The sequence below is a fragment of the Notamacropus eugenii genome, chromosome 5 (genome assembly GCF_028372415.1).
Source record: "Notamacropus eugenii isolate mMacEug1 chromosome 5, mMacEug1.pri_v2, whole genome shotgun sequence".
In the NCBI taxonomy this organism is placed as follows: Eukaryota; Metazoa; Chordata; class Mammalia; order Diprotodontia; family Macropodidae; genus Notamacropus; species Notamacropus eugenii.
In genome coordinates this window covers 3,453,403-3,469,794 of record NC_092876.1, presented here as the reverse complement: position 1 = coordinate 3,469,794, position 16,392 = coordinate 3,453,403, and the positions used below count along the sequence as shown (strand labels likewise).

General features: G+C 42.5%; 1 protein-coding gene across 1 annotated transcript in view; it reads right to left on the bottom strand.

Moving 5' to 3' along the window:
* Positions 1-11,837: 11,837 nt before the first annotated feature.
* The window catches only part of LOC140508186 (uncharacterized), a 41,341-nt gene continuing 36,786 nt past the window's right edge, over positions 11,838-16,392 (bottom strand). Inside the window, 1 exon segment of the mRNA XM_072615965.1 lies at positions 11,838-16,391. Coding sequence (XP_072472066.1) covers positions 16,117-16,391 — 275 coding nt within the window. The 3' untranslated portion in view covers positions 11,838-16,116.

The window sequence follows — 16,392 nt, the reverse complement described above, 5'->3', positions numbered from 1 at the left end:
GACCTGTGGAAGATAAAGGGAGAAAATGTGAAATTTGTGCCTTCTCAGAACTGACAGAAGTGATGTGTTATAAAGCAAACGGTGTGAGGAATTTGTGAGAAGCTGGTAAGGACAGTGTATTCTGGGGATTTGGGGGACTTATGCAGGATTGTAGAAGATCTGGTTTATTTCCTGAGAAGCTGAAAAAAAGTCTTTTCAACATAAAACATGAAATGCATTTATAAGACAGAGAAATAACAATCTGGACTGAACTGAGGGATATGAGACTTTCCAGCCAAGTGAAGGAGGTTAACCTGTTACTGTGAGTGCTCGAGGCTACCCTGGGGATGACGTGTCACGTCCAAAACATCTCATGCCTTTGTTGTATAAATCCTTCATTCATCAACTCTATATACGTGTTTATTCTGATATTTAGTTCCCATACTTGGTCATTTTCTTGTTCTTTGTGCTCAGAGTGAACCAGAATGATGTCACCAAGTCAGGGTCAAGGTGTGTCTGACCATGGATGATCAGTCTTTGTAACACTTCCTCTGAGCACCATGTAAGCACCTTCTTTGCATGACTTTTACATACAACAGTCTTCTATGGAAACATTCTTTTGGCATTCGAACAACATGGTCACCCAGCAGAGTTTTGGTCTCTGCAGTAGAGTGGGAATGCTTGGCAGTCTAACTTGAGAAAAGACCTCAGTGTCCAGTATGTTATCTTGTCAGGTGACCTTCAGAATGTTCCTAAGTCAATTCAAATGGAAGTGATTCAGTTTCCTACAGGGAATGGGCAGGCTGTCCAGTTTCACAGGCATACAATAATGAGGTCAGCAAAATGGCTCTGTACACCTTCAGTTTGGTAGTCAGTCTAAAACCTCTTCTCTCCCATACTTTCCTTGGCAGCCTCTCAAACACTGAACTATCTCTGACAAAGCAGCCATCAGCTGTTAAAATGAGTTACCTGAAACAGAAAACAATCTGAGGCACAAAATTTGCTAGTAAATAATGATTTAATTCTAACAGCTGACAGGCTACCTTTAAGTCAGGTCAGTGAAATTCTCAGTAATGGTGACAAAAGTGGGACTTACAGAGCTTGTTTCTATGAAAGAAAAAGAAGAAAAAAATTCAATCATCTTAGGAAATATGTTATTATTTTAAAGTATTATTTTGAAGAATCTTTACAGCTTGAAGAAAGAGGAGAAAAGAGGAGCTTGTGGTTTGCAGTGAGCAGTCACAGCCCATCCTCCAGCTGCCAGAAAGGGAAACTCAGTCTTATAACACTATACTACTCAAGGTAGACTCAAGCTCCAGGTGAAGAAAACGTGAAAAGGAGCTAATTCACTAAGAGTGGAAAGAGAAACTTAGCCTTCCATCACCTCCCTTTTCCTAGCAATCAGAAAGGAGAATTTAGCTTTTGAAAAGACTTAGAAACCCATGACTATGTTAGTCCAACAAAGAAATATGTTTTACCATAAATTATCTACTACTAAATGGAGTGTATTCACTAAATCTATAGGCAACCTAGATGGAGGAGAACGTCAGTGTTAGTCTGGCTTAGCTGTGAGGGCAGCTTTGGCCCAACAAGGGAACTGAATCCTACAATGAAACTAAAAATAAATTAAAGTCATTAAACACTGATTTAAAGGTTATTCTTTTCTCTGTGTACATGCTAGAAAGTGCACTGCCAAGATAAAGGAACTTATTCTGAGGACTCAAAATTTCTTGAACTACTGTAACCAATGGATGGTGCAGTGCAAAGTGGGGGAGAATTTTTATTTTCTTTTTACATTTTAAAAAAATATCTTTTACTTTCCCCCAATTAAATATTAAAACTTTTAAAATTTATTTATCAAACTTTTGATTTAATAAGGTATAAATTACATGTGTGCAGTTATTTAAAACATTTCCACATTACTCATTCTGTTCAAGAAAATTTGGGGAAAAAAAGAGAAAGAATAAAAGGAAGAAATGGAAAAGAGCTTCTTCAGTCTGTATGCAAACAACGTCAGTTCTTTCTCTAGAGGTGGGCAGTGGGCTTCCTCATCAGTCCTTTAGGATTTTCTTCAATCATCACATTACTGATAACAGCAAAGGACATTAGGATTAGACCAGCATCTTACAGCACACTCTACAAGACATTCTATATGGATGTTATATTGTTCAGTCATGTCTGACCCTCCATGAGCCCATTTGGTATTTTCTGGGCAAAGAAATTATCAAGGAAAACAGCTCTGATATCTCAGAGTCAGAGGGTAAAGTAGACATTGGAAGACTCCACCAATCACCTCCTGGAAAAGATCCTAAAATGAAACCTCCCAGGAACATTACAGCCAAATCTCAGAGCTCCCAGTCAAGGAGAACAGAGTATAAGCAGCCAGACAGAAGCCATTAAAAGTCATGGAGCCACAGTCAGGCCAACACAGAAATGAGTAGTTGTTACATTGAAAAATCAGAGAGTGTGGAATCATATTCTGTAAGATAAGGAACCAGGATGAAGGCCAAGCATCACTTACCCAGAGACACTGAGTACAATCCTTCAGGGGAAAATGGACATTCAATAAATAGAGGACAATCAAACATTCCCAACAAAAAGACCAGGGCTGAATGAAAAGCTGACCTTCACATACAAGACCCAAAAGAAGCATTAAAACGTAAAGAGGAAAGAGAAAACAGAAGAGATTCAATGAGGTCAAATTGCTCACATTACTACAAGGGAAGAGGATGCCTGGGACTCTTAGGACATTTATGACCATTAAGGCAATTAGAAGGAATATACATTGAGAATATGTGTGGACTGTGAAGGGATGATATTCAAAAAAAGAAAATTAAGGGGTGAGAAAGAGAATTACATTACAAGAAGAGGGAAGGGAGAGGTAGAAGGGGATGAATTATCTCACATAAAAGAGGCAGAGAAGAGTTATTACAGTGAAGGGGAAGATGAGGGAGGTGGGAAGGGAGGACTTGAACCTTACTCTTATGAAAATTGGCTGAAAGAGGGAATAACATACATGCACAGTTCGGTATAGAAATCTATATCATCCCATAAGGAAGTAAAAAGGGACAGGGATAAATGGGGGGAATGATTGACAGAAGGAAGAGGAGACTGGGGGAGGCATTGGTCAGAAGCAAAGCAAAGCTGAGAGGAGACCACGTGAAAGGTGAGAGAGAGGATAAACAGAGGGAAAATAAGATGCAGGGAAATTCACAGTCATCACTGTATACATGAATTGAATGCATTCACCCATAAACTGCATTATTAACTGTACAACAACAATTTTGATTACATTAAATGAAAAAGGTTTTTTGCAGAAGCAAAATCAATGAACCAAGATTACAAGGAAAACAGATAGCTGGGAAAAAAATTTACAGCAATTATCTCTGATAAATGTGTCTTTTCTCTAATACACAGAGCTCTGAATCAAATTTATAAGAATACAAGTCATGACCCAAGTCATAAATGGTCAAAGTACATGAAGAGACAGTTTTCAGACAAAGAAAATAAAGCTATTTGTAGTCATATAAAAATGCTACAAATTCCTTGATTAGAGAAATGCAAATTAAAAGAACTCTAGCTGACCACCTCATCTATTGAATTGCCTAATAAAACATAACAGGAAAATGATTGGAGGAAAGTAGGACAAGTAGGACACTAATTCACTGTTGGTGGACTTGTGAACTGATCCAACCATTATGGACAACAATTTGGAACTATCCTCAAAGGACTATTAAACAGCGCATAGCCTTTCATCCAGCAATGACACTAGTAAGTAAATATACACAAAGGTTTCTTCAAAAAGAGAGGGGGAAAGGACCTATTTAGAGAAGGGTATTTATAATAGCTCTTTCTGTGTTGCCAAAGAATTGGACTGAGGAGATGTCTATTAATTGGGGAATGGCTTAACAAGTCGGGCCATGTGACAGGCACGATCTCAGGAACACTCAGAGAGACTTCCATGAACTGATGCAGTGAAGTCAGCAGAACCAGGAGGAGGATGTAACATTGTAACAGTAACAGCAACATTGTGTGGTGACAGCAGGGAATAACTGAGCTGTTCTCAGGGATACCTGGATCTAAGACAACCCCAAAGGGCCCATGATGCTGTCCCTCTCCACAGGAAGAACTAATTGAGTCTCAATGCAGACCTAAGCATACTATTTTTCACTTTCTTTTGATTCTACTTTTCTTTCAAAAAAAGAGTAATATGGAAATGCTTTACAGGATAGCATATGTATAACCTATTTATGATTGCATACCATCTATGGGAGGGGTAAGAGGAAGGAGGCACGTTGAGAACTGGGAACTCAAAACAGGAATTTTTTTAAGTCATTGTTGAAAATATGACATATTAATTCAAAAAAAAATTAACAGCCAATGGCATCTAGGTTGCCCAGTGGATAGAGCACCAGGCCTGGAGTCAGGAGGATGTGAGTTTAAATTTGGTCTCCTACACTTACTACCAATGAGTCGCTGGGCAAGTCACTCAATCATCTTTGCCTCAGTTTCCTGAACTGTGAAATAAAGATACTAAGAAACCTCTGGTATAAAGTTACTGTGACGATGGTCAAAAGTGGATGCAGGGGAGAAAAAAAGTCACTTCACTATGTCTTTGCCTTTGAGCCTGATGCCTCTCTGAGAAGAACTGGGTGTCTCCTTCAGTATCCCCTTTCCCCACTGGAAAAAAAATCTCCCAGGTCTTTGAATGGTTACCCAAACTCAGCCCTTTCCTTGCATCCTCTCTAACAAGGGAAGTCCTTGGCCCTTTACCGAAGCTAATTGTGTTCGTCCTTCCTTGCCAAAGAAGACCATGCCATCAGAGAAATGATGACATGACTTGAACTTGACTTTGTTTTGAGTGAGGGACGGCTGTGCAGGTCACCAGCCTCACTTCTCCTCGAGAACCATCTGAATCCAGTGACCAGATATTCATCAGGATGACTGGAGATGACCCCGGATGCAATGGGAGACCTTGGGCCCTTTAGGGAGTAATGCTTATTACTTAAAAACTAAAGAAGGCAGTGTTTCCTCTGGCCTGCTCCAAACAGTTCTGCTAAGGGCCTATGAACCTGTGACTGTGACCCAGAAGCCAACTAAACCTGTTTTCTTGAGTTCCCATATTTTCCAGAAACACTGGACCAGAGCAGGCAGGAGGCCAGGATCAAAAGCCCCAAACCCAGATCCTGGTACTGGCTCCTTTCAGTCCTCACTGCCTTCTCAGTGTGTCCTTGACAGTCAAACCACCTACAAAACAGGGACCAGTCAGTGTAGACCAGAAGAATAAACTGTCTGTGCAGCTTAGACCCTGGAGAAGCAGAGAACCCTGTCTTCCAGGTCTGGGAGGGAGAGCTGGGCCAAAGAAGCAAAGGGCAAGGGGCACCGTTCTATGGATGTGGGGAAGGGATGCTAGACATGGATAAAGGAGAAAAGACATGATCCCTATGGGACAGAGAGGAATGTGTGAAGTGCTCGTCCTTGTGTTTCAGGGATCTTGAGGAAAACCTTAAAAAATGAACATGGGAGGGCAGCAAGTGGGTGTAGCCAGGGTGGGGGTGGGTAGGTTAGAGCCAGTGATGTGAAAGTGCCTTCAATCCTAGCAAAACACAGGAGAGAGCAGGGCAGTGTTGTTACTACTGTTTTCAATTTCCTGCCTATTTCTGTGAAGAAACATTCCACAGGTAGGGGAGTGCCAGCCTCAGAGACAATTCCTCCTTGCCATTGGAAATGGCCTCTGGCTGATGTTGGTCAAGTCTGAGGACAAAGTGCACTCACCTGGGCTGGGGGGCTCCAGCTCCCAGGGGCCATTCCCTCTGGCTCCAAGCTCTCTGTTTGGGCCAGGCCTTGGTTCTCTGCAGGCTGAGCTGGGGAGGGAGGATCCCAGAGGGGCAGAGTGTTTCCCTTTTCTTGCAGGGCAGGAGTCTGGGCTACAGAGATTGAAGAGGGTCAGGCCTTGCCCTCAGTGCAGAGGCTCTAACCTACAGGAATGGTAGATGATCCCATCCTCTCCTCCTCCTTCTCTTCTGCCCCCTTCTCCTCCCTCCTATCCTTCAGAGAACCAAGGGGCAGAAGGGCTTTCAGATCCCAGGTGGGATAAAAGCAGTCAGAACCTCAATGGCACCTGAATCAGAGATCTCCCTCTAAATGGTCCTCCGCCCTCCCTGAACCTCATCTCCCCAACTAACACACACACATTATCCAGACAACAGACTGACTGCTTGATCTAGGAAGGAACGAAGCTTAAGAAGGTTGGGGAGGGCTCTGAGATGGAGCACCCATGGAATGTCCAGGGGAAGCCTGAGGCTGGGATTCAGCCCCCTGGCAGGGGGCCTGAGGGCTCTGCAAGAAGAAGGGGCAGGGAAACAAAAGACCTGGGGAAGAGGAGCCCAGGAAGGGTCTAGTAGGAAGACATTCTACCCCAGGTCATGGCAGGTAGGTCAGGCACGCCGCACTGACAGAAGGGCTCCAGGGGTACACTGAGCCTGGGAGAGCAGGAGGCCTGTGTCCTGGGGTCTAACTAGGAGCTCAGGAGGACTCGGATCCTCTGGGAGAGCTCAGGCCTGGAATCCCTCAAAGGGAGATCAGACACCAGGAGTCAGTGGCTGAGACCTGACAGGGAAGCAGTCCAGGAGTTGTGGATCCAGGTAAAGGGGCGCCAGGAGGAGGTTTGGTTCATGCATACAGAGTGGGATCCTCAGGGCAGGGATGAGTTTTGGGTCCTTCCAGGGGCTTGGTCTGAAGGAAGAACCACTGAGTCCCAAACCAAAAATGCGGGCAGGGAGACAGGATTCCTGGATAGCGGTGGCTAAGATTTGAATTTGGGGAAAGGGTTAGCCCTTGCAGGAGTGCGCAAAAGCGTTAGCAGAGGGAAGCTGTCCTGCAGCCTGTCCTGGGGGGCAGGGATGGGACCAGGGGGCACAAGACCACGTGATCAGAGGAGGAGACTCATGGGTAGGGGCAGGCAGCAGAAGGCAGCAGGGCTGGGAGGGGAGGGCTCGGAGCTACCTGGGACCTGCACCCAGAAAGCTGGCATCCAGACGGTAGAGATCTCAGGTCCTGGAGGAGGAGGCGAGATCTCGGTTCTGGGGGACAGATCTCAGGTCTGAGGGAGGAAGAAGGCTGAGCCACCTCAGCCCAAGTTCCTGTTCTCAGCCAGCCCCCTGGGAGGGTGCTCCCACCCTCTGCCCACCCCGCAGGCCCCAGGGTGGGCGGTTTCCTCCAATCACACCCAGGGCCAGGAGCTCCGCCCCAAGCCCCGCCCTCCACCCCGTCAGTTATCTTCCTCCCTGGGATGAGCCCTCCCCTGCCCCAGACCCCTCCCTGGCCTCCAAACTCCACCCCGAGTTCTGATTGCACCTGGGCACCACGCACCAGGTCCCTCTTCTCCTGGTTATCACTACCACCTGATTGGGGGGAGGGGGAGAGCCCCGAAGAGACGACCTGGAGGTGGCCAGGAAAGCACGGGATTCACAGCGAAACTAGGCTTAGTTGTGGAATGGAGGTTTTTCCCAAAACGCAGTCACTTGGGTTCTCACGTTTCTCCCATGGCAGAGTGTAATGTGGGCTCATTTCCACGCAGATCCCAGGGGGATCATGGGGATGTTTGACCAGCTAAGGGCAGAGCCACCCTTAATGTAAAATACACTTAAATGTGGCATGTGAGGGGGTGTGTTTAGGAGCTGAGGGAATGAGCATTAAATGGCAGTGGGTCCGAATCCCCCCGTTGTCCTCTCTGAAAGGCTTCAGGCTGCAGGGCCAAGGAGAAATGGATACAGTGGGTTTTATATCTGAGACAATCTGAGATCATCAAGTGAAGGATGTGCTTTGGCAACTTTGTTTCATGCGTTGAAACTGTAACATTGTGTATGTTTTTACTTTGCTTCACATTTTTCCATTGGGGATGTGGAGGAAATCGTGCTCTAAGTTATGCTCTTAATTTGGAAAAATGGTTTCTAGAGGGACATGCAGTTGTGCCCTTAGAAAAGGAGTGGGACCAGCCAGGGGTCCCCCCAAACCCTCTGGAGCCCCCCTCCCCTGAGAAAGGCCTGAAGCCTGGACTGGCCAGTCAGGAGACACATTGTCTCCCATTCTGTCCTTAACCTACCATCATGCCTTGCGTGCTCTGGAATGACAGACAGTGAAGCCCCCTGCATATCTCTCCATGCATGATCCAGCAGCTTCCAGAGAAACAAACAGACTCAATGCCTAGTTTTGTTTCTCGTTCTTAGAACACACTCAGTAATGGCTGACACCCCTCACCAAAGGTCTGAACAAGGAGCAAACAGAATCAGGCTGTACGTGTGCTCTAACCTGCTGAACCCTAATATTTTTATTTCTTCTTTTCTGACTCCATCATGCCTGACTCTGGTTTAATGAGAATAAGTAAACACGTTAGCCATTACTGAGACATGCATGGGACATACAGAGACATGCATGGGGGTGCATTGTGAATGAGCCCAGGAAGGAGAAAAAGGGGATTTTATGGCTTCAGAGTAATTTCCTCTCCCCCCTCCCTCCCTTCCTGGCTCAGGATGCCTGTGTCAGCCAAAAGTACAGTCTCCATATGTGTCAACCATGACATGGGAAAGGAATTTCTTAACTGAATAGGCTGTAAATATAATGAGATAGGAGAAGTGTGAAAGTGACCATGTCATAGTGGAATTGAGAAAACTTCCTTAATGCATACATGGTATTGAATACTAGTAGAGAGAGCAACAAGGGCAGGGCGCAGGGAGGCTCTAAGAGAGATCAGATTTACTATGTCTCCTATGGAATTTCAGTTTTATGAGTGATGGAATGAAGTGAGGTAAGTTTTGGGAAAGTGAAATATATAGAGGAGTAAAATGAAGGATTTTAGTGTTTGATATATGATTATCTATGTGACCTAAGAAGTCTGGGAAAGCAACCTGCCAAGGGAGAAAATTTATCCAGAGGAAATGACACTGGTCTTTATCTAGGGGAACACATTTTTCCAGGATGAGAACCAAATACCTGTAATATTCTTCTGTGTTGTTCAGATACTACTTTAGAAATTCTTTCTATATATGTTACTAAGGATTTTTGCTGTTGATTGGATAGGTGAACCCACTGTGTAGGTTGATATATTGCCCCAATGGATGTGCAGGCAGTGGGAGGTATAACTATACTCATTTCTCCTGTGGGATCAACTCTGAGACCTTGGACCTTTTGAATTTTTTTTTCTGCCAAGTTAAGCTGTTGGACAGCTTCAGGGGTAAGAGAAGAAGGAGAAGGTAGAGATGAATCTCCTTTCAATATACCAAAAAGTATTTCAACTGCCCAGTCGTGATTTTTAAGGTAGGCATGAGCCACTTGATGTTGCCTAAGAATTTCTGAAAATTATTAAGTGCCCTCAAGTTACCTCTTCTTGGCCCTACCTTCTGAGGTTGATGCAAGTGGCTTCTATGATGGTTCCCAAATATTTATAGGGCTCTTCTTTCTGAATCCTTTCTGGGGCTCTCAGGAGGCCATATCTGCACAGTGATTATTCTAAATTGAGCCAAATATGGCTTGGGTCCTTATCATGGGGAATAGAGACTAAAACATCATCCATGTAGTGAATAATATAGGTTGTGGGATCAAGCCTCCTAAAAGATTCGATGGCCCTTTGAACATATCTTTGACACAAGCTGGGGCTGTTTTCCATCCCTTGTGGTAGGACCCACCATAGATATCTCTTCATGGGGGTTTTAAGATTAATGCATGGGACAGAGAATGCCAACCTTGGTTTATCTTGATCAAGTAGGGGGATGGTAAAGAAGCAATGCTTAAAATCAATGACTAATAAGGGACAATTTTGTGGAAGTGCCATGGCAGTAGGGAGCCCAGGTTGAAGTCCTCCCATGGACTGCATTGACTTGGTCACTTCCCTTAGATCATGAAGTAATCTCCACTTGTCTGACGTTTTAGGGATGGTAAATATAGCTCCACCCAGTTATCCATTGTATGGGATTTGACGTGGGTGGGGGAGAACCTGAGTTATCCATTGTATGGGATTTGATGTGGGTGGGGGAGAACCTTGCAGAGCCCCTAAAAAAAAATCCATCAATTTCTTTTTCTCTTCTTCTTGCTACAGCTAACATTTCTGTGTGTGTGTTTGTCCTTTGCTACAGAAGAAGACCATTCCATCAGAGATATTATGACATGACTTGCACTTGAGTTTGTTTTGAGTGAGGGAGGGCTGGGCAGGTCACCAGCCTCACTTCTCCCCTGGAGCCATCTGAATCCAGTGAGCAGATATTCATAAGGATGACTGGAGATGACCCAGGATGAGGCAGTTGGGGTTAAGTGACTTGCCCAAGGTCACATAGCTAGTGAGTGTGAAGTGTCTGAGGTGAGATTTGAAGTCATGTCCTCCAGACTCCTGCACTGGTGCTCTATCCACTGCACCACCTAGCTACCCCTAATGCTAACATTTCTGGTATCAAATGGAGTAATAGTGGTGATAATGGACATGCTTGATTCACCCCTGATCTCACTGGAAATCGATCTAGCTTACTCTATTGCTCATAATGCTTGCTGAAGGTCCTAGGTAGTTATTGCTTATGATTTAATGGAAAGTTCCATTTATTCCTATCTTCTCCAATGTTTTTAATAGGAGTGGGTGTTGTATTTTGTCAAAAGTTTTTTCTGCATCTATTGAGATAATCATGTGGTTTCTGTTAGCTTTGTTGTTGACATGATCAATAATGCTAATAGTTTTCCTAATATTAAACCAGGCCTGCATTCCTGGTATGAATCCTACCTGACCACAATGTATTATTCTTTTGATAAGTTGCTGTATTCTTTTTGCTAAACTCTGACTTAAAATTTTTGCATCTATATTCATTAGAGGAAAAGGTCTGTAATTTTCTTTCTTTGTTTTGGCTGTTCCTGGTTTAGGTATTAAAACCATATTTGTACCATAAAAGGAATTTGGGATGACTCTTTCTTCCCCAATTTTCCCAAATAATTTAGATAGTATTGGAATTAACTGTCCTTTAAATGTTTGATGGAATTCACTTGTAAATCCACCTGGCCCTGGAGATTTTTTCCTAGGGAGTTCCTTGATGGCTTGTTCAATTTCTTTTTCTGAGATGGGGTTACTTAAGTATTCAACTTCCTCTTCTGTTACTCTGGGTAATTTACATTTTTAAAAACAATCATCTATCACATTTAGATTGTTGAATTTATGGGCATAAATTGGGCAAAATAATTTCTAATTATTGTTTTAATTTCCTCCTCTTTGGAGGTTAGTTCCCCCTTTCAATTCTGATATTGGTAATTTGGTTTTCTTTGTTTTTTTAAATCAAATTGACCAAAGATTTACCAATTTTATTGGATTTTTTATAAAACCAACTCTTAGTTTTATTCATTAGTTCAATAGATTTCTTAATTTCAATTTTATTAATCTCTTCTTTGCTTTTCAGTATTTCTGATTAGATTTTTACTTAGGGATTTTCAATTTGTTCTTTTTCGAGCTTTTTCAGCTGCATGCCCAATTTATTGATCTTCTCCTTCCCTATTTTATTCATGTAGGCATTCAAAGCTATAAAGCTTTCCTTAAGAACTCCTTTTGCAGTATCCCTTGACTTTTGGACAGTTGTCTCATTATTGTCATTCTCTTGAGTGAAGTTGTTCATTATTTTTACGATTTGTTGTCAAACCATAATATAATTATGGTTGTCAAACCAAATCATAAACCCACTCCTTCTTTAGTGATAGTAAGGGAAATTAAAGATCTTCCCTGCCCCTAATTAGTTCCATGTTACTGTAACAGCAATGAGATATTCATAGCCCCTAAGGTAGTTATGAATATGCCAGCACAGCTCTGAATTGCAAAATATAACAGACTCTCCACATGGAAGAGAGAACCAAAACATTTATTCAAACACCAGAAAACCAAATCCATCATAGCAACAAAGAAATCCATCCCAGTAACCAAGAAGTCTATACACATTATCAGGTCTTTCCACAAAGAACACCCTCAAGCAAAATGCCCTTCTCTCACTCATAGCCAACTGCCTGCTTCCTCTCTCTCTCAGATTTGACTAGTTTACTTCCTGTGACTTCTGCTCCTGCTCCACCCCTTCTTATTCCATCCACTCAGGAAGTTCCTCCCACCACATGTGATTTAAACTCACGTGACTCAGGCTTCCATGTGACTTAAGCAAGCCATGTAGGCCTATGAATGGATGGGAAAGATGTTCCCATTCCATTAAAAATATATGAACAATACAGTGACCTGCTTTCATCTCTGGCCCAGCCACAGCCTGAATCACATGGAGCCAACAGTGAGAGGAGCTTTTTGAACAGGTAGAGCAGGAAGGGTAGACCTGAGAGAGTGTAGCAAAGCTGAGGCAGACCAGTTAGCATGAGTGAGAGAGGGATGACAAAATTTGGTGACCCTGCCCAAAGAGACTATCTCAAAGCATTTGGTTAGTCCCCAAAGAACTTCCTAGAGAAGGGGAATTTACCAGCCTTTTCTACTTTTCCCAAATAGTAAATTTATTATTATTATTCTTTTAAAAGCCAAATATATCTGATTTAATATATAACCGTTTTTAAGCATTATAACCCCATTCTTTAAAAGTCTAATTTGCCATTTCACAGCATCCAGGTCAAAACAGGAGTTGGTTTCCTAAGAATACAAGTATGTCACCTTCTAGGTATCATTTTTTAAACTGCCTTTTAAATTAACAACATTTCTTATCAAATGATTTTGAAATATAATAACAAAAGTAATTTTACAGATTTTTAAAAATCTTATTGTTTTGACAAGACAGATTTAAAACAAAAATGTGTTGCCAATGACATAACATCAATGCAGTTGAATAAATTTTCCAAATTATTTTAACATGAACAATCACTTTGTTCAGCAATGATTTTAACACTATAGACTGATCGCAGTCAGTTACCAAAATATTTTTAGCAGAACTATTGTCGGCACAGAACAAGAAACAACCTGGTCTCTTATACTGGAAAATCTAATGAGGTCTTCAGCAAGAGGCCTAACCTTGTTAACTACATCCATTAGTTTTACCTCCAGCAAGATTATTCCAAGGCATAGTCAAGTACTGTTCAAATCCAAGGCAAACCATTCAACATCACAGTAACAAATCTATCTTCCAACCATTGACTTCAAAGACGACAAAGTTGTTCAGTTCTGTGAACACCTAAAACATTTTCAAGGAAAAAAGGCACAGGTGGTGAAGTTCTATATCAGTCAAAATATGACCTGGAGCTAGCTGAGGCTCAGTTTGTGAGGTTCATATTGCAAAAATCAGACTCAAAGTCAAGAAAATACAGAAAACCATCAGACCCTGCAGATATGACCTAAAGAACATTACTTGTGAATATGCAGTAGAAGCAATGAATAGATTTGGGGGATTAGATAGGATAAACAGAGTGTCTGAAGAACTATGGAGAGAGGTTCTTCATACTGTACAGGAGGCAGTAACTAAAAATATTACAAAGAAAAAGGGGAGCAAAAAACCAAAATGGCTGTCTGAAGGAGGCCTTCAACGTAGCTGGGGAAAGAAGGAAAGGGAAATGAGAAAGGGAGAAAATGCCTAAATGAATGTAAAATTCCAGAGAATAGCAAGGAGAGATAGGAAAATTTTGTTACATAAGCAATGGAAAGAAATAGAATAAAAAAATTGAATGGAAAGGACAACATCTTTTCAAGAAAATTTCAGCTATCAAGAGAAGATTTCCTGCAAAAATGGTCATGAGGACTTCTGCAGCCAAGATGAGGCAATAACTCAGATCTTTGAAATTTGCTTCCAAAAAATCTTGCAATGATGCCTCAGAACCAGTCTGGGAGCAGTGAAGCAGATTACCAGCCTAGGACAGCTTGGAGAGTGAGCTGGAAAGATCTATCTCACTGCAGTGGGAGGAGAGTGCAGTTAAGTGAGCAAATCAGTGGCAGGCTTCACCCCAGGTGGCCATGGAACACTTTAGGAGAGTCAGGAGAAATCTTGGGATTCCAGAGCAGAATTTCACCCATTTCCATTGTTTTATGCACAGTATGAGATGTGCAGTGTCTCATGAAGGCTGTGCTGCCAGGGAGATGCCTTCCCTCATTCAGTAACTCCATTGATTTTATCTCCAGGTAGATTGCTCCAAAGCACACACACATAATGGCTCCAGGTGAAGGCCATCCCACAATGATTGCTTTTATAAGACTTCCTTCCCTTGTGAATACTGTGGGGTCTAATGACTTCCATCTTCCAAGAAAAGGCAGATCCTCATGGAGCACATTCATGAGCCTTCTCTCCAATATGAATCCTTGAGGAAAACACATGATTTCTGGCTACAGACCTTCCCAACTGAGTTCAGATGTTTATTCACCAGGTAAAATTCCTGATGTTTAATAAGCTGTGTAGTCCATTTGAAGTCTGCACATTCATTAAAGGAATGGTTTCAATCTCATGTGAATTTTCTGAGGGAAATAAGGGATGATGTTAGCCTGCATGCTCCCTCAAATTGATTATCTTAATGAGGCATGACCTCTAGAATGCATTCTCTGATGTGAGAGAAATGATTATTTCTCTCATATTCATAGTCCCTTATTGATTTACGACTAAGGGTCCCCCCCCCCCCCCTTTCTATTTCCTCATTCAGAAAGCAGCCAGTGCAGGTGACTCAGCCAATCTTTGAAGGCAAGGCTGATGATGAGAAGAAAGCTTGGGCAAGACCTACCCACCTGGGAAAGTTTAGATGTGACCAAAAGGGGAAGAAGTTTTAGTCTAGGTGAATTCTGGTCCACTGTATTTTAGTCACATAAGTCTGAAGGGGAGTGGATTCACTCTTTTGGCTGGATTGTCCCAGGTAGGGGTAATCTGGATAGAGGTAAGTCTCAGTAATGGCAAGTAAAATAGGATCTTTTGCTGTTTTTGTTTTAAAATAATCAAGAAAGATAATGCCTGTATTTGAATGTGACTGAGGAGGATCTTTACCACCCAATTTCTGGCCTGGGAAAATTTGTAAGGAGGTCCATTCCTTTTATTAAGGAGACACTGATTCTCAAGGGATGTGATGCCCTATGACTCTAGAAAGTGTTATAAATACACTGAGGGTGAGGTTTTACTTTGTGGCTTAAAGTGCTTGTTTGGCCAGATGATGACTCTGGGAAGCTGCTAAGGAGCTCCGAGGTTTGAGAATACAGATGTTATGCTTGCCTTGTTGGTAACTATGATCAGACAGCTTTGTCTGTCTGTTGAACTATGGTCAGGCAGAGGAAGTCATGTCTGTTGATTACTTTGTGGCTGACTGGAAGTACTTCCTTGGCCAGATAAGAATAATGGGAAGGTTCTAAGGAGGCCCACTGGCTTCAAGAACCCAGATGTCTGCTTCCCTCTCTGCTAACAATGGCCAGATAGTTGGGCTTCAACTGTCTATTGAATTCAGGTAGAGGAAGCCATGTCTGTTGACTTTTAATTTCTCTGCATTTTCTTTGAAGTTCAGGATGCTGACTCCCCTGCACTAGGTGAATGATACTTGGTTAAAGGAATGATACACACGTCTGGTTAAAGTGATTGTTAACCCCTCAAAAGTTGTCTTTCCTTTCATGAAGGCAAATCCACCAATCTGTGATAACAGGCCTCCCTGTGCATTTTGGGCTGCTTACTGATACAGTGTCTTTGTCCAAGATGTAGTGATGAGTCATGGCCCCCAGCACCTCAGCAGAATAAGTCCCCCTCTCATTGTAAGACTCATTCTTTCATTAAGTTTCAACCAATCATACTTGATTTATGCCTCCTGGCAACACCACCATATCTAAGAGCATATAAGTGTTGAGAGGCCTCCATGAATGATCTTTGGTTTATAGGAGTGACCTAAATCACCACTGTTTTATTAAATACTCACCAGCCATAAATAATGACATGCTTACCTACAAATCCTGTCTCTTGGACTTTTCTTCCATCAGATTTGTTTCGTAAGGTGAGAGTGTATAAAAAAACTATATCACATAGTGTTCTCTCCAGTGTGGATTCCCTGATGTCGAGTAAGGTTGGAGCTCTGTGTGAAACCCTTTGCACATTTACCACTCTCATGAGATTTCTCTTCAGTGTGGATGCTCTAATGTATAGCAAGACTGGAGCTGGTATTTGAAGCCTTTCCACATTTATTACTTTCCTAAAGTTTCTCTCCTGTGTGGATTCTCCGATGTGCAGCAAGAGCAGAGATACATTTAAAGGCCTTTCCACATTGATCACATTCATAAGGTTTCTCTCCTGTGTGCATTATCCGATGTGCAGCAAGAGCAGAGATACATTTAAAAGCCTTTCCACATTGATCACATTCATAAGGTTTTTCTCCTGTGCGGATTCCCCGATGTGCAGCAAGAGTAGAGATACATTTAAAAGCCTTTGCACACTGATCACATTCATAAGGTTTCTCTCCTGTGTGCAT